The 17,748-nt window shown below is 40.7% G+C and overlaps 2 protein-coding genes across 10 annotated transcripts in view; both read left to right on the top strand.

Annotated features, from left to right (window-relative positions):
- tacc2 (transforming, acidic coiled-coil containing protein 2) overlaps nt 1-7,886 on the top strand; it is a 57,199-nt gene extending 49,313 nt beyond the window's left edge. For 4 of the 9 annotated variants that reach the window (XM_061745267.1, XM_061745265.1, XM_061745270.1 and 1 more), the window contains 7 exons: nt 3,593-3,745; nt 3,849-3,925; nt 4,794-4,837; nt 5,943-6,103; nt 6,415-6,521; nt 6,750-6,870; nt 6,984-7,886. In XM_061745267.1, coding sequence (XP_061601251.1) covers nt 3,593-3,745; nt 3,849-3,925; nt 4,794-4,837; nt 5,943-6,103; nt 6,415-6,521; nt 6,750-6,870; nt 6,984-7,049 — 729 coding nt within the window. In that variant the 3' untranslated portion in view covers nt 7,050-7,886. Of the gene's footprint in view, nt 1-159; nt 220-3,589; nt 3,746-3,848; nt 3,926-4,793; nt 4,838-5,942; nt 6,104-6,414; nt 6,522-6,749; nt 6,871-6,983 lie in introns of all 9 variants that reach the window. The other 5 variants (XM_061745268.1, XM_061745262.1, XM_061745263.1 and 2 more) reach the window with 2 other exon arrangements.
- A 2,238-nt stretch (nt 7,887-10,124) lies between these two features.
- Nucleotides 10,125-15,570, top strand: ly6pge (lymphocyte antigen 6 family member pge). The gene is made up of 3 exons (XM_061745079.1): nt 10,125-10,381; nt 13,120-13,236; nt 13,671-15,570. The coding sequence occupies exons 1-3, from the start codon at nt 10,321-10,323 to the stop codon at nt 13,850-13,852; spliced, it is 360 nt and encodes a 119-aa protein (XP_061601063.1). The 5' UTR covers nt 10,125-10,320; the 3' UTR covers nt 13,853-15,570.
- The last annotated feature ends 2,178 nt before the right edge of the window (nt 15,571-17,748 follow it).

Raw genomic sequence — 17,748 nt, 5'->3', positions numbered from 1 at the left:
ACATCATCAGTCAGTTTAGGCGGAATTTTGGGTGAATATTTTGAGAATTCATTGAAACGTGAGCTTGAGGGGGAAACTCTGAGAAGAGTTGGAGCAGGGCAGGTGCTTCCTGGTCCCCGATCTTCCATGTCTCATCTTGTTGTCCCGCGTGATTCACAGTCTCGGCTCAAGAAACCAAGCAACCGTCGGTGGAATATCAACGGTTCGCCCTTGCTTAAAGTAAGAGTATCGTGGAAACGCTGTGGTCTGTTGTTGTCTTAGTACACCTATAGTGCGGTCTGAGTACCTGGTCAAAACCCCATTTGTTATTGCCTTGTTTAATTGGCTAATTACTACAACATCCAATATTTGAAGTGAGTATGAGGTCAAAAGACTTTCAAAATACTTTCAGACTGCACTGTAGACTGTAGCTGCCGTAGACCCGAGAAGTGTGACATCCAAATAGATGCAGATGGTGCCAAGTTTTCAAACTTACCGTTTTTGCTGCCGACAAAAGCTGTGCTTTGTCCGTGGAAGTGAGTGAGTATATGTTTTCTGCAGCTACATAGAGTATAGGATCTCTCTTGTAGTCTCTATTTGTCTGAAATTGGGTTATTTACAGGATATTCACACAGACGTCTGGGGTTGTCCTGTCAGATTAAGTAACACAAGCTTCATTTTAAATTGAACCATAACTTTGAATGCAAATAAAAGTTGGCCTTATGTTCACTATTGCACCTAACCTTTTGTGCACATCTATGGTTAAATGTACTTTTATTTCCTTCTTCCTGAAACACTGCAACACAATGTTTGTTAAAAGTTTGACTTCATCCGGTGTCCTTGTGTACTTGCAGAAGACAAACATGAAGTCCACCGACAGACTACCTAATGGGACTCTCTAGTCTAGAGTACCTACAAGTACAATTACTGAATATAAAAAGCTTATGTTAAGGAGAATACTAATTTATACATTGGAATGTATTGCAGGATGTTGAACAGATGAAATATAGTTGGTGAAACAAGTTAAGAGCTTGAAGGTTATTTTAGCTGTCCCTTGGACTTAGCTCTTCTGAACATTGCTAGTGGTCCTTTGGGTCTGCCTCTACAGAAATTAAGTGCACAGACTCAAATAACACTTTATAACCCTTGAAAAGGGCAGACGTGACAAAGTGTGTGGGCTCAGACCAGCATGGACAGGATACCTGAGCTCAGACTACCTCATACGAAACTGGCAGATTAAACCTCAAATACACACATGTCCATCTCAGACTGTTGGTATGGATCGCTCATTTAGGCACAATCTCATTGTAAATCACACATAAACTGGCCCAGGTTCTGCCAAAAGACATTTAACAAAACATTTCCCTGATGTTAAAGTCAGTCTCTTAGTCGTGGTAGAAGTGCTGACACACAAATCATATTTCTTATTTGGGACATTTTACGTTTGACTAATTACATTCTTAGTTCTTTTAGCCCATTTCTTTCTTCCTGTTATATAGCAGGAGTTTCATTTGTGGAGTCTGGCCAAATGCAGCATGATTTAAAGTGTAGGTTTGTCGGCTATAAAGATGCTTTAGTTCAACTCAAGTTTATTTCTAAAGCCCCTTTCAAATACAAGTGCAACTCAAAGTGCTTTATAGAATAAAACAGATCATGAAACTAGCAACAGATGACAGATAAAGGTAAAGATAAACAATAACAAAATGCATACAAGGATAAAAGCATAGTATTAATGATCAAATTGATTAAAAATATATTTATATTAAAGTTTGAGCTGCTCACTGAAATGACTGGACGAGTGACCGGGTCGTGTTAGGCCAGAGTTACAAGTCAGTATTAAAGGTATGAAAAGCACCTCTATGGAGTTTCTAATCCAGAACACTTTTGGTCACATTCAGGGCCCACGAGTGTCTTGTTGGTGACGGCTCCACTCAGTCATCGACAAGGGGAGGGTTTGTTCCTGTGGGGTCCACCGGAGGGAGGGGGAGGGATGAGTAGTCCTCTGTGTTTTATTGATGTTTTGTTCAAACATCATCAGACGTAACTTCATTTATTTTTTATTTTTTTAATATCTTTTTATTTCACAATAATTTTCACAATTCACATTTTCACATTCACGATTTCTATTCTACCCACATTCCTACCCTCTCAATAATTACCCTAGGGAGAAAAAACAAAAAACAACAAAACAAAACAAAAAAAAACCAACATACATTAAGGGAGAACAAAATTAAATAAATATAAAAAATAAATAAATAAAAAAATATATATAATGGCAGCAACAGCGATATCAAACTATATATATATCCATACATACATACAAACATACATACATATAAGGCACAAGTTCGAAAATAGAGATACTCATTGGTCCCCTTTGGAAAAATTCTCCAGTTTTGAAAATAATGGAAACCAAAATTCTTGAAAAATATGACCACGGTTGTATTTTTCCAAAGTAAATTTTTCCAATGGTAAAAAAAATGAAATTTGATCAAAAAAAAACTTGAAAGTTGGAGGGGAATCATCTTTCCAAAGTAAAAGTATGCATTTCTTAGCGAAGTATGTGATCATTATTAATATCCTGCTTTTTTTCCGGTCTAACTGAAGACGTAACATCATTTAGAAACTATTTACCCTACCTTTAACTTCAGACCCCCAAATGTTGGTGTTTGCTCCTGCATAACTTGGGAGGTAACCCTATCAGCACCTCATCTTGACCAGTCTTACGGTTTGATGGTTTTAATACTCCCATCAGCCGAAACACTTAACTCTTTTGTCCATGTATTAGCAGAGCTCTGTCTCTTTGTCGTATGTGAGCCCCCACCATTCCAGCAAACCCTCCTGTAATCCAGTTCTGCCAGGGACGAGTCATTTCTTTTCAGGGAAGCTTTACGGCATAAAAAGGGGGTGCTAGAAGAGGAAATGGTTTTACATCAGGATGTCCTGTTTTATGGGAGAAGTTGTTGATAAGGTTTGTTATGACCGTCATTAGCCTCCCTTTCACATGTATATTTATTTCTCAGTATATCTCACATCATCATTTCTGTCTCTGTGTAAGGGCTGAGTCTATATTCATATTGATTATAGAGAAAAGTACGACTTGAGGTCCGTTTATAGTTTTACAACACACCATAACAAGAGCACAGTACTAACAATATTTCCCTTGCTGCCCAGTCCACTCCCATATCTTCCATCTTCTTTATATGATCGGTCGCTCCCCTCCTTCCCCCCCTTCCTGCCTGGAACCAATCACATTGAGGCTGCTGAAAGCAGCAGGCAATCATGATCGCTCAGCTGGGGCCAGCATCAGCCAGTTAGCTGGCTAATACTGTGGCAATGAAGACCGTTTCATTCAGCCATGTGTTGGCTGAGCGAGTCTTCACGAGCATCACCGGCTTGCCTCATTACCACATTGATTTTGCTGTGGAGTAGTTTGTTGTTTGTTTTAATTTTTTAAGAAAGCTCAATGCTGCTCTGCAGTTTGGTTCAGGAATCTTGTTGAGAATGTGCGCGTGAGCCAAGGGGCGAAGGTTTCCCATCCGTAATCTTGCCTGCTTTGTAACTGGTCATGTTTCCCTTCATTTCCCTTCTCCCCTTTGACTCCTGGAAGCAGCACAGAGACGTGTCGTCTTCAGTCGACAGCGCTCTGCCCAAGACCTCGCTGTACGCCAGGACCACCTCCACCAGCAGCAGCAGCTACATGGAAGGAGAGAGTCCTCACCTGCCCAGAGAACTGGACCACTCATTGGGAATTGCAAGAGATGAGGTAACACCCCCCCAACTAAACATGTTTTTCTTTCTCTCCTGTAAGTTATAAATATTGTTGCTACCTCAGTTCTTAAGTTTAACATTTCTGCTCCGCGCTGCAGGTTGTGACAAAGGAGAAAGAAGTACTGGAGTGGCAGAGGAAGTATGAAGAGAGTCGGCAGGAAGTGGTGGAAATGAGGTAGGAAGCCACACCTTGTGATGCTTAATTACTGTCTAGCCAGTTTCACTTTCGCTTAGGTGTTCTGTTCTCTGTTTAACCTTTCAATTGGTTTAGCTCACCTTCTGTGCCAAACAGAGCCACGTTTAACCCCAGAGCAGAGAGCCGGTTAAAGACATCCGAGTAACAGTACAAGTACTGTATTTCCGTGGAATGATCAGGTTGATATGGAGGTTTACACCATTAAAATGTGTTATTGCCTTTAAAGTGCTGTCATTTGGGCTATACAGACATTTTTTTGGAAAAAGCAGATCAGAAATGTAATTTCATTTAAAATATCATCCCTTGGTGAGATATTCCCCAAATGCCTCAACAGTGGGATTCAGGAAAACGGAGATAAGCTGCACTGTGACTTCTTTTGGGTCAGCGGGAGGTGGGCGTGAGCGCGGCTGCCTCAGTTCATGGATAAGACTGAGCTCCTTATTTAAGTGATTGGGCCTCTCTGGACAAGGAGGGGCTAAGAGGCTAAGGGAACGCAAAGCTAATCAATCCTCTTTACTTCTTGCAACCTGCTTTTATCCAAGCAAAGCTTCCTATAGGGTCCCGTCGTACAGAGCTCAAAGGAATCTGCATAATATCTAGACGAGAGATAGAACATTAATTTAGGAAATCAATCATAGCTGAAGACAGTTAAAACTTTACCCTTAAGTGTGACTTGTGTAGTTTTATAGAGTTAAAAGATGTATGCATAAACTGATTTATTGTTTTCTGGGGGGTGACGACTGTATAAACCACAAGTTAAGATGTTATGTTGTATGAATGTGTTCACTTTATTTGCCCCATACTGATATAACTCCATCCATAAACTGATGATTTTCTTTTCTTGTAGGAGAATTGTTGCTGAATATGAGAAGACAATCGCTCAAATGATAGGTGAGTTCAGTTTCAGTATTTTTCAATAGCTTAAAAGAGTCGAGAGCAAATGAATCCTTGATAATGAAGTTTACCTAAAGGCAGTAACTTTTGCTCCCCCCATCAACCAGCTGAGTATTCAATAACGTTGTGTGTTTGACTGAATCCTGACGACAAAGGTGGGGAAGTACTAACCTCTGCCCACTTCTGGGCAAATTTCACTTTGTGCTCACTCTGCATTATTCCTGCTCTCCCCTACATCCTCTCTGCCACCTCTGGACATCCCTGAAGATTTGTTTTATTTTTGCTGAAATCTAATTTCTTGCCCTCATCGCAGCACTGCCACACAAATAAAACTGCTCATGTCAAACACTCGGCTCTCTCACATGTCTTGACCCTCCCAGCTTGACTTAACACAATCCCCTTTTTTTTTCTGTTCTGCTCCCATCGTTGCCCCCTTACTATTTGATAACCCTGACAGGCATGCCAGGTGAGTAACGCAGAGTCGTCCTTCACTCGTGTGTGTCAGCGCACATCTCTCCATCTGTCCCTCAGAGAGGAGAGCAGATGTGCTACGTTCTTCATCTCATCCTGTGACCTTTGCTTGTCCATTTTGTTGCATTTCATTCTCTTCGCTGATGCATTTTTCATTTTTTTATGGGTAAAAAAGGACAGAATCAATTGCCTTCTTTTAAACTTTACCCATGTGCTCATACAAAGTAGTCTTTTAATGAATATACACATGCATACTGGAAATCTGTAGATCTGCACTGGTTACCAAAGCCAAGCAGCTTTTGTGAGTCAAGAAGGAAGATCATCCAGGTTAGTGGCAGGAGAAGAAACCTCCCAAAGCATCTAGAAGCCACTCAAACTAAAACAGGCAAACAATTATCCGTCGCCTACGTTCCTCTCATGTTGATTTCATCCATTGTTTTGTGTTTTTGTTTGCATGCCACACTGATTTCATTTCTGAAGTACTCATACAGTAGTAGAAAATGTTGTTAAATCATACCGACCCACAATTGAATTTCGATTTTTACGGTAATTAAAATGCTTTTTTTGTTCATTTTTCCTCATTTGTGTGTTTTGATTGCTGAACCAGAATGTATTTGTGTGTGTCCACCAGAGGATGACCAGAAGGAGAAATCTCTCTCCCACCATACCATCCAGCAGCTCATTATGGAAAAGGATCAGGCCTTGGCTGACCTGAACTCGGTGGAAAAGTCTCTGGCTGACCTCTTCCGTCGTTATGAGAAGATGAAAGATGTGCTGGATGGCTTCCGCAAGGTAACACCCAAGTGTCTTTTTGTTGTTGTTGTCCTGGTTATCTTCCTTTTACATTGCAGAAATTAACTTCTAATAAAGTTTAAAAAAAAAAAAAAGAAAATCAAGAAAATTGGATGACCAAGACTAGCTAGCTAGTTTTGAAAATTCTAGTTAAGAAAAGTTTTCTTAACCCATCGGCAGAGATATTTTGTTTTTTTGACTAGATTTAGCATTATTAGCTCTTTTACTGCAGTGTGTAGTATGGCAGGCCTTGTAAGTCATCTACATTTATCTTATGACATTTAATCAAAGTTATTTCTTACTTGCTTTAGAACGAAGAGGTGTTGAAGAAATGTGCTCAGGAGTATTTGACCAGGGTGCGCAAGGAGGAGCAACGATATCAAGCCTTGAAGATCCACGCAGAGGAGAAACTAGACAAGTGAGCTCTGATTTTCTTATGTTTGATTCACAGCTGGCTGCACTACAATTAGAATTAGTCAATGCCCAGCTTGAGTAAGTTTGGACATAGTCCGGTTTAATTAACTCTCTTAAAACGGAGTCTGTTGTGAATCTGGAGAATTGAACCTTTAGTTCATTAGACTGTGCAGCCTAAGCTGAGTAGAGCAGGGATGGTGTGATTCTCACCGTGGTAAATGTGCGTCTCCAGGGCCAACACAGATATAGCTCAGGTGCGAGCCAAGGCCAAGCAAGAACAAGTCGCCTACCAGGCCAGTCTGAGGAAGGAGCAGATGAAGGTGGACTCTCTGGAACGCACTTTGGAGCAAAAGGTCAGCAGTGGGATGTAAAAAAAAAACCAACAACAACAATACGTGTACAAACAGAAGAGATGTCTATACATATGCAGATGTATGAATAGTGATTTTTTTTTTTTTTTTTGCAGAACAAAGAGATAGAGGAGTTGACGAAGATCTGTGATGAGCTGATCGCCAAGATGGGAAGGAGTTAGCGGCTACAACATGAGCAAGCCTCAGAAAAGTAAAGTGAAGATGAAGTGCATCCCTCTTCCAAGAAATGGTGGACGCTTAAAGGCCAGCGTGAATCCACCGTGTACAGGATACACAGGAACGACTTCCTCTTAATTACTCTGTACATTTTTGATGTCTCAGTGTATCGTACTGTATTAAAGGTCTGGTTTAAAGTTTTAAAAAAAATCTGTCATATCACTAATGGGTGTGTCTGCGTGTGTGGGTGTGTGTATAGTAATGGGAAAGTACAAATGTTGTGTGCAGGTTAGATTATGTATTATGACGTTGCCATGACAGCCACAGAGGGAGAAGACTGTTTACCCACTCCTGTTTCTGCATCCTCTTGATGCAGGAACGATAGACTCTGAAGAAGAGTAACAAAATATTCAGATTTATTCATAAAATGTTCAAACTATCCCAGAAGATTTTTGCATGTAAGAAAGAAAAGGAAAAAAAACTTGTGATATCAATGTTTGTATATAATGTATTGTAGGAAAATCCAAGTTTGAAAAACTCACCTGCACTTTTGATATACAGTAGTTACCCAGCCATCCTCACCCTGCTGCCCTCATGTAACCATGTAGATATTTGTCATAGCTTTTTTGACAGAATTGTGGAACTTTATTTTTTGGATTTTATTTTGATATAAAGCAAAGTGATCGTGACTGTATTCAGTTGTGACCAGGAGTAACTTAATTTTGGATGAATATTTCCCAGTCCTGCATTGGTCATTTGTCACACTGAGGAATAATTTCTTCACTGCACAGCTACTGTACAGCATCAGCTTATAAAGTGCAATAAAAATAATTGGCAATACAGCTTTTTGTTCACTCTGTTTTTTTCTCTCTTCCTCTTCAATTAATTTCAATTTTATTCATCTAACATCTTTTACAATACAAACTGTCCCTAGGCTCTTTTCAGAGAGGACGAACATCACAGCTGAGTAAATGTTAAAGGAAACAATGGCAAGTACAAAAAAAACTCCCTTTTCTCTCCTGCAAATATGAACACGAGAGAAAAAAGGGGGCAAAACAGCATGACGAACTACAAGAAGGATGGGTTACAGTTACAGTTTTGAGATGTGTCCTATTAACAACTATGAATGAATGAATGAAGTTTATTCAGTCATGACAACACAAAACACAACACCAAAAGAAACATTGTGCACAGCATTAACATTTCATACAAAACCAATAATCATGTGTTGAACAATGACTGAAAAGGCATAGGCTGAAGCAAACTGCTTATAAAAGCCTATCCTATAATAAAAGCCTATCCTATAAACTATGGATTGACATTTGTCTGAAAAAAAGAACTAGCAAAGTAATTGTAATCCAGAGACAAAATCAACTGTGGATTGAGCCGAAGGAAGAAAAGAGAAGAAGAGGAGAGGAGATGACTGCTGGTCCTGACACAGACTAACCGTAGGCTTTACTAAACAGAAACCTTATAAGTTTGGTTTTAAAGGTGGAGATGGTGTCAGCCTCCTTACCCCAAATTGGAAGTTGGTTCCACAGTAATGGTTCCTGATAGCGGAGTAAGTAAACAAACCTGCACTCTGAGAACGGAGAGCTCTACAGGAACATAAAACACTATCAGGTCTTGGAAATAAACCAGAGCTGGCCGGCTGTTAAGCGCTTGGCAAGTAACAGAATTTTGAATTGGATTCTAAGGTTTACATTGAGCCAATGGCAGGGAGGTAACGCAGGAGGGCCGTGGTCCTGCTCACTGACACCTGACCTGTCAGCACGTTTGCTGCTGCGTCTGGGATCAGCTGGAGGCCGTTCAGAGAATTACTTGGACAAACCTGCCTTGTAAGATTTTTCTTTTAGGGACCACAACAGGTCATGTGTTTCCACCTGACTCTCTTCACAGCGCTGGTCTACAAATCCAGATAAACAGGGAGTGTTGTGTCAAGAAATTACCAAAATTACTTCAAATTATGAGGTTAAGACTGTGAAAGATAATCACGTTTCTATACTTCTGAGTTTACTATCAAAAGCTGAGTTACAAGTTGGTGCATCTTTGAATTTATGGATGTCTATCACCCCTAGGGACACTCTCACTCTTCCTCCATACATTATCTTCCACACATTTTTACAATGTTTCTATTTAGGCTAAAATCATTCAATTTATTTATTCCCCTGACAAGCTGCTGTCTGCTCTTTTAGTCCTTCCACCACCTGAACATCCACCTGGGCTTCCAGGTGAAGGGTTTTACTCACCACTCCTTAGCTTAGATATATGTGCAGGGAGTTCTGAGTGCAGTCTTGATAATAAATACAAACTCTATTCTTCTGCTGTAGTAAAACATTTCAAATATAAGCTTTAAGACTAAAAATGCAGCTCTTGAGACAGTGCTGATATTACTTCAATAATAAGCGGAGATACTGGCACATCACTGGCAGGCTCAGGTAAATGCTTAAAGTTTATTATTTATCTCTCAAATAGGTTGAATACCCACGAATACAAAATTACACAACAATACCACATGTGAAGTTGTAGTATTAAACTTATTGAAGTATCGCATTGCTGCATATTAAATAAAAAGTGTTCAAGTTTGTCTTTGAAATCACTCTGTGGGACTCCATTTAGCTCAGCTGGTTGAGCATGTGCCACCCCAGGTTTGAATGACACCCCCCTCTCATGCTCTCCCCACTTTCCTGCATCTATTACTGTCTAATAAAGAGAAATGGTGCCCAAAAAACAAAATAAAAAAGATGAAAATGTTAAGACTAACTCGTATATATTATATCCTGGCAGCAAAGTATATTTAAGAAAGAACATTGTTACTGAGACAGATGGCAGCCAACTTAATCATGATTTACGGCAGTTCTTGGTACTTTCTGTGTATATAAATGTAGTTTCTGTACCGAGGTAATCTTTACAATGTTCAAGTGAAGTAGCTGCAGGTCTAATTTCTGTTCCCTGAGGGATTATGGCACGTTACGTCACCTTTCTCACAGGTATGTCACATGTCACCACCCTGTGGTAAATCAAGTGTAAGGGCCCGACTCGGTGGGCGTGGCCTCAGCCAAGTGTTAAGGTGAAGAAGTTGAGGATGAATCATATGTGACAACTACTGTCACCCGGCAACAGGTTTGAGGGCTCCACATGAGGACTCGACCGCTCCTGGTCGGCACAGGGGTGGATATTAGCTTGTTTGATAGCCCAGATTAAGCTCAGTGGATTTAAGGAGCAAACAACCTGCTTTTCATTGTGTGAACAGGAGGAGCAAGGACCACCAGCAACATGAGAGCCTTCCAGTTTTGTCTGCTGCTCCTGCTTTTTGCATTTCTGATGACAACAAACTGTAAGAACTTTGTTTCCTCTGACCTTTCCCAGTTTCCTCCCATTTTGTCTTTACTGTTTTCTTAAATAAGATCAGGGCTAAACCCTCTGTCCACCTGTTCTGTCTGGTGCCTGCTCTGAGGTACTCTTGTCTTTACATCTTTTCCAAGATCACTTATGATTTATTATTTTTCTATACACTTTCTGATACAATAGCTCCATATTTAGACTTCACTAGGGTGATTTTTGAATGTGACAACAGTGCAGTTTTGTTTAGTTCCTATAAATCATGGTACATTTGTTTGAATCCAAATGAAATTATTCCACAATTTATGTTTAGATACTTTCATGACATCATTTATGCATTTTTTGTTTGTTATTTGCTGTGATTTTCTACTGAGTTTTGCTTCCCTTCGGTGCATCGCCCACCACTTTAACTTGCATGCAATCCCAGCCTCTAATCTCTTAATAGGAGGTTAATACTTTTAGCAGGCGTGGAGAGCGGCTGTGCTGTGGGTATAGATTAGGGTCATCTACTACAAAACTGCAGGAGGTATTTATACGCAATGTTGGCACACACACGAGCACACAGGGAGAAAAGAAAATCAACCAAGTGAAGAATTTTAAATATCACATTTTTTTTTCTTCTGTTGTTGATTCATTGCAAACTTGTGGTTTTATTGGTAGAATAACTTAGTCTCACCTGTGTACTAATGAACCACACATCTAGTTGATTTGCTGATTTGTAAATGTCATTTCTCTTGTTTATATGGAGCCATATCCTTGTGTGAATGAGGTTCAGGGAAGTCATACTGATGACCAATAAAGGAGACATCCTGTGCAATTTAAAACTGCTTGAAGCTTTTCACTATAGATCCTCTTAGGAAGCAGAATTTAAGGCTGCTTGCCTACAATTTAGTGGAGGGATGAAGGATTTTAAAAGTAGGCATTTAAATCTGCAGTATTTCAAAGGTCAAATGGGTTTTTAAATAACTATTCACTCCTCGGGAGGGCTTAAGAAAGACATATAGGTGTTTTATGAACCGAATTGGCTGCCTAAGGCATGAACTGAAGTTTATAAACACATACTTTTAAAAATGAGGATGTTTGTGTAACTTTTCAGTTCATTTTAGTAAGACTTTCGTGAAAGAAAAGGATCAATTAGCGCTCTTTCCTCACTGTGGTCTCACCACATAAGCGGAACAATGTCACACGTCGTACATTTACAATTCTTGCACGGAAATCATCACCAAGTACATCCTGTGGAAATACAGGATGAATATATCACGACTTGAGTCCTTGCAGACACTTGCTCACTCAGTTGTTTTCTTATGTTTTGACAGCAGAGGTGAGCTCTCATGTCCCCCAGGCTTTGCAGGGGGCCAGGTCCCTGTAGAAGTTACATTATTAATGTCAACACTGAATTTGTTATAAAGGCAGACGGAGCTTAATGTCGTCTACGATTGGCACTGTTAGAGGACGGGGCATGGGAAGAACCTTAACAATCGCAAGCATCATGATGGAAACCTTAAGGGACAAAAAGAGCAGCAGTAACATTCAAAAAATGAATATATACATGTAGTTTCATATCAAGGTGGAACAAAATAATTAAAGGGCTTTGTTCAATCATTTTGTATCATCATGTATTGATTTGGTGGTAATTTAAGATACTAATATATATACTGTATTCTTGGGCTTAAAGAAAAGAGGTAACTTCAGACTATCACAGTCATCAGACTGAAATATACATGACTTGCTGTCTTGTAATCAGGAGTCTTGAAGTAATTGTGGTCTTCACATTCAGTGACTTGACACAGCCATCATTTGTCTGCAGGTCCCAACTGAGAAAAAACTTGGATGAAAAATGGGTTCCATGTTGGCCCCATGTGAATTATTACACCAGCTATGCTCGGGTGTGTGGCTGATGAATGAACCTGGGTGCCTTGGTTTCCCACCTGGGTCGAACACATATTCTAAGTCAACCAAGTTCACTTGTGTGAACTGCACTTGGGATCAGTACGGAACTAGTGGACATAAGGGGCCGAATCTCTTTAGCCCATTTATATGTCAAATGGGACCGCATACAAATATTAGTTGGGAATCAGCAAAAGAGGGTCCGACTACAGTTTCTGACAAAGATCAAAGTCATCCACCGACTCTATCTGTTCTCCAGACCATGGTTGTCAGAAAGCATTGTCGGAACGGGACAGGAAATACACAGAACCACACATGAAAGAGGAATTGGTTATTGTCAAGCAGTGTGAGTTGTTTCTGTCACATTACTGCTTCCTCTTCATTGTCTCTCTACAATGCATATTATAGTGTCTCCCTGTTGCTTGATGAGTTTTCATTTCTGACAACGACGACCTCAGCCTGATACCCAGCTGTCTTGGTGGTTACAGATGTGCAGTAGATGACAGATCCAGATATTTTCAAGCTACATATCAACTCAGATGGCTCAAAAATGTCACTACTTGACAATGACATCTGCTTCAGTCTGGAAATGTTCTAATGGGTGGTTTTTGGGACAAACAAACACGTAGTTTGGTTGTTTAGGTTTGACATTTGAAGCATCTCCTGCTGCCTCCAGTAGTGCTTGTTATGGGTCCTATTTTTGGATGCGCAAACGACTTAAAAAGCCGTATAAGGACAGGTGTACGAGGCATCACCTGCCTAAATAAACAAAACGGTTTGCAATGAGATTTCCTTCTTAAGTGTAAATATATCTGCTTCAGAGTTCTTCTTTCCTTTCTCATTCAGGTGAGGCTTTGAAGTGCTACACCTGTATGGGTTCCAATAACGACGACTGCAACAGACAAGGCTCCAAATCCTGCCCCCCCTTCTCTGACGCCTGCGCTGTGGTGGTAGGCCATGACAGTGAGTCCAACGCTGTAGTGGCTTTTCTTTTACCTAGCTTATTTTCTTCCTTTTTCCCCCCTTACCAACATGCATGGAGACACAAATATAATTTGTGTCTGGAGAAACATGGCAGTCAGCAGGAGGTCTGGGGCTTTTCAGGGGACTGAGGAGCTTTGATTCTGCTACTGAGTGAATGTCCCTAATTAGACACCATGTGTTCATGGCATCATGACAGATTTATCAAATCACAGCTAGTTGTTTGTTTCGCAAAGATTTATTTTTAGCATTTCTATTTTATTTGTCCCTTTTTTTAAAAAAGAAGAAAAATCCTAATAAGTTACAGATTTTGTATCTCCAAGGGTTTTTTTTTTCTTTTTTGCTCACATGCTGTGCTTATATAATATATACACATACAATTTCAGTAGCTGACAGTATTCTTGTCTGTTCGTTAGGTGGAGTGATGAAGTCATGTTCCTACAAGTCTTTCTGCAGCCAGGCTAACAGCCCGGGCTACAGATCACCAGGTGTCAATGTTCACTGCTGCTACAGTGATGACTGCAATGTCACAAGCGTCGCCCCCCGGCTGCCTGGACTCAGCTCTTTGCTGCTGTTTCTTCTGCTTTTGCTGCACTGATGGCAAGCAGCTCAGCTTTAATGATGCCAACGACAACGTGGATCCATCCAGCACAGAAATGCCAACTACTATGCCAAATACAGCTGCCTCTTTCCACACGACATGCCATCTTTACTAACTGTAACGCCACATAACTTAACTCACTCATCCGACCACAAACATAGACAACAGGGCGAATGCTCTATGCACCATATTGGACTGAATCCACATTAGAAGTACTCAACTGGAAGCATCTTGCAATGCATTTTAGTATTGACTAATCAGGAAAAGATCCAACGGGAAGTGCTGGAATAACTTACTGTTTTTGTTGTATTTAAAGGGAATTAATGCAGTTTGAGTTCTTCAGATTTTTATTCTAGCTCGGTGAACCACACAGTTTGCAAAAACTAGACAATCTCTTTTAGTTTTTACAAATTAAACTTTAGGGATGTGATTTCCTGCATGTATACACCTATGCATATGAAAACGGTTGACGCTGAAGCAGATGTTTCTGCGGCTTAATGTGGAACCGAGAGCTCTGCCAGCCACTGTGCTACATCATTAGCCTCCTTCTTGTCAATCACCTAAATGAGTTGTGTGAGATCCTTCAGGAAGAAGTGACGGTGAGAAAATGTTTCTCACGCTCTGGAAATTCACATAATCTTTTTACATGCCTGTGGACAGGTGTCTTACTCTGATGAGGTTAATCCACTGCGTTGAAAGTCACTTAAAGTATTACTGACTTCATAAAAAGAGTCTGAGCAAACCTCATTTCAGGATGGCTCATGGGAACAGTTAGAGTATAAGAAGTATCTGACTATAAATATTACTAGACATTATAAGGAGGTGACTCCCCACAGCATATTGTCATTATATTTTAAACTATTTAAACCTGTTAATTATTGCAGGACCTCATGTTGTGAGGTGCATTACATAAAAAGCCTGACACTGTTTGTGTCTTCATACATATTTAGTTTTTATCTGATTTAAATGTTTAACTGGGAAGATAAACTTATAAAATGTTATGAAAGAATGGAGCTTAGCCTTGGCTATTGCTGAATAATCAGTGTGTGTATTCCTGCATTATTCAGTTGACCTGGTACATGTTTTATTATGATGATTTCTTTTCTTACAATTAAAATATTAAAGAAATGTGAGGATGTTTATCTTCTCTGAAATGTATACTGTATGTTGCATGTAAATATGTTCCAGTACTGAGTGGCACATATAAACTAACAGTGGGTGTAAATATGAATTCATCACAATGCAGTCCATAAAAGTAAATTCAGAACTGTTTAAATGGTTTAAATGTACAATATATACGTGTGTGTGTACTTCTTGAACACTAACGCCCTGCACGCCCGCTCGTGTAGTTCTCCAAGCCTCCACAGTGGGGCAGCCTAGCTACATACGTGTCTCTTGCAAGGGTGTGCATCAAATTAAGGAGATTGCTGTAAATCAGTGCAGCAGAGAAGTGTGGGAGTTAACGTGGTCGTCACACACCGAGAAGCTTTCCGGCCTTCCTGTGTGGAGTTTCCATGGTTTTCCTATGTCTGTGTGGGTTTTTCTCCCAGTCCTCAAGCTTCCTCCCACAGCCAACTTTAGGTTGATGGCTCATTTGTCTCGGTGTGGCCCTGTGATGGACTGGATGTACCCGCCTCTCGCCCTCGTGTGACCCTCCTGAAAACATGTATAATGGAACTATGGATATTGCGTATTGTATTGACACCCTATACCTCGTGGGCGCTGTAGAGATTGGTTCGACTCATTGACAATAATAATTGTGCAACTCTATATCTGTCTTTCAGGGTTTGTATTTCATTTAATGATGTGGAAGTTCTTTCTTCCAGGTTCTTGCCTTTTTAGGATTTTCTCTTTCTGTTCCTTCCTTTCTCTTGTGATGTCCTGCTGCTTTCTCCTTTGACAGGCAGGTGTGAGAGTGTGAACGCATTGCCCTGGAGAGGGATAGACTCTGACCCCAAACTGTGAGTCTCCAGGCCTTTTTGGCCAGGGCTCTGGGTGCTCACCTCCAGAAACTCTTAAAAGAGCGGGTCCACGTCAACCCCCATCAGTTTTATTTAAAAAACCTCTAACTTTTTAACCTAAATTAGGATTGTAGGTGAGGCTTTTCCTGCACTTGAAGGTCTGATGGAGAGTCAATGTATAAGTAAGCAGGTCTTTTAAGTTTGTCGGCGATTCATAGTTCAGATAGTGATTCACTTAAATGGTGGACGTTCTTTGTGCTGTTTGGTTCTTGAATAGCCATCGCTGAAATGTCACCTGGACTTTTCACAAACAGACATGTGTGAGGACACAGTTTCAAAGTTGGTAGAGAACCTGGAAGTGCAATCTTGACAAAAGCCCTCGGCTGAATTGGAGCGTCTCTGGGCAATAACACCAGTCACCATTCACCCACATGCACGCCACCAGAGCTAAAATTGAAGGTCATCGCCATAGCAACTTTGCCTTTTAAAATGGAGTATGCTTAATCCCAATCTTGTGGCACCTTGAAGACATTATCACTGCGAATCCCACTGTCAGTCATCAAAAGGATGAGCTGGCTGCCCTTTAAGGGTGGCTGTGCGAGAGTAACAACTATGTAGAGAAGTTGTGCCTACAGTACACCGCTTCCTAAAGTAAACCAGTTTTCACTCCTTGAGAATGCCACTGCTGACAAATCTGTGATTATTTTCTTTTATGTGACTCTGTGGGTGCTGTTCTTTTAGCAGAGAGGATTTATCATTGGGTGAATATTGTTTGATTTAGCTGTGCCCTGGAAAGATTGATGTCTCTGGAATAATCGCCTGCTGGCACGAACAGTCATGATTCCATGTTTTTGGTGCCGGAATATGTCCTCTGCCATTCATTGCTTCCTTTTACAATATTTATTTATGTTTCTATGACTGCATGACCTTCAGTAGAAGTGATCAGCGGTGCATCTCACTGAAGTGGGGCTGTTGTGGTTTTCAGTAAGCGGTGCATTTTTTTCTTTTTTTTTTTTGCATTTGCAAGGTTCACGTAGCTTCTGCATTATTTGAGTTAATGATGCCAGGCAGATGGTCGGGTTAGACTGTCTTCCCAAACAATGAAATGAACTTATGAACCATTAGTGGAATCCAGGTCCTGCCCACAACCTGCTTTAGGACAGTGTCCCACCCCCAGTTTTCAGTTGACCCAGCATGAGTCACAGTGTCTTTGGCAACACTGAATTTTGGATGCACTCCCTAAAAAAATAACTACATGAGGAAAACAAACACACGCACAGACACAACGGGGCATACGGGCTAGAGATCGACCATTTAATCATTGATCAGTTGCTTTTTTTTGGAGTGCTGGTGAACACTGCTCATGTTGACATGATGAGCAGTTGTAACAAATAAACATTCAAGCTACGAGAACGCTGCTCAACAAAAATTGCTTTTGTGCTACTGTGGGGAGGGAACAAAAGCACTGGGGTGGAATGAAAGAGTGTTAGACGATGGCTGTGTTTACAAGTGCCTGGGTCCTGGCTGGTTGGTCCAGGTTCACCAAACGGTCACTGGTTCTGAGGTCTTTGGGTCTCAGGTCTTTTTGAAAAAGATCTGTGAAGCAGAATTAAAGTGATCTTCCTCCGGACTCTGGGCAGAGGGCTGTGAGGGCTTTTTGGTTCTGAAACGGGGAAGAGGGAAAGATCCGGGGGGAAGGGGGGCACTGTAATGAGTGTGTTTGTCTTCCAGAGCTACTTTGAAATGCGACTAAATGGCCCACCTTCTGTGCGGCTGGTCGCTGGCATGAGGGCAGCAAGGAGCCAAACTGAGAGAACCTGAGGCCGACTGGAAACAGCAGACAGCCTGTTTGGACATTTAGATTATAGAGTGTTTTGTCTAATAAAACCTTTCAAAAAGTGTAACACAAAGACATTAGAATAGAACTAATGT

The sequence above is a fragment of the Cololabis saira genome, chromosome 17 (assembly GCF_033807715.1).
Source record: "Cololabis saira isolate AMF1-May2022 chromosome 17, fColSai1.1, whole genome shotgun sequence".
Taxonomy (NCBI): domain Eukaryota; kingdom Metazoa; phylum Chordata; class Actinopteri; order Beloniformes; family Belonidae; genus Cololabis; species Cololabis saira.
The sequence above is the reverse complement of the archived record's forward strand: the minus strand, read 5'-3'. Positions and strand labels throughout refer to the sequence as shown.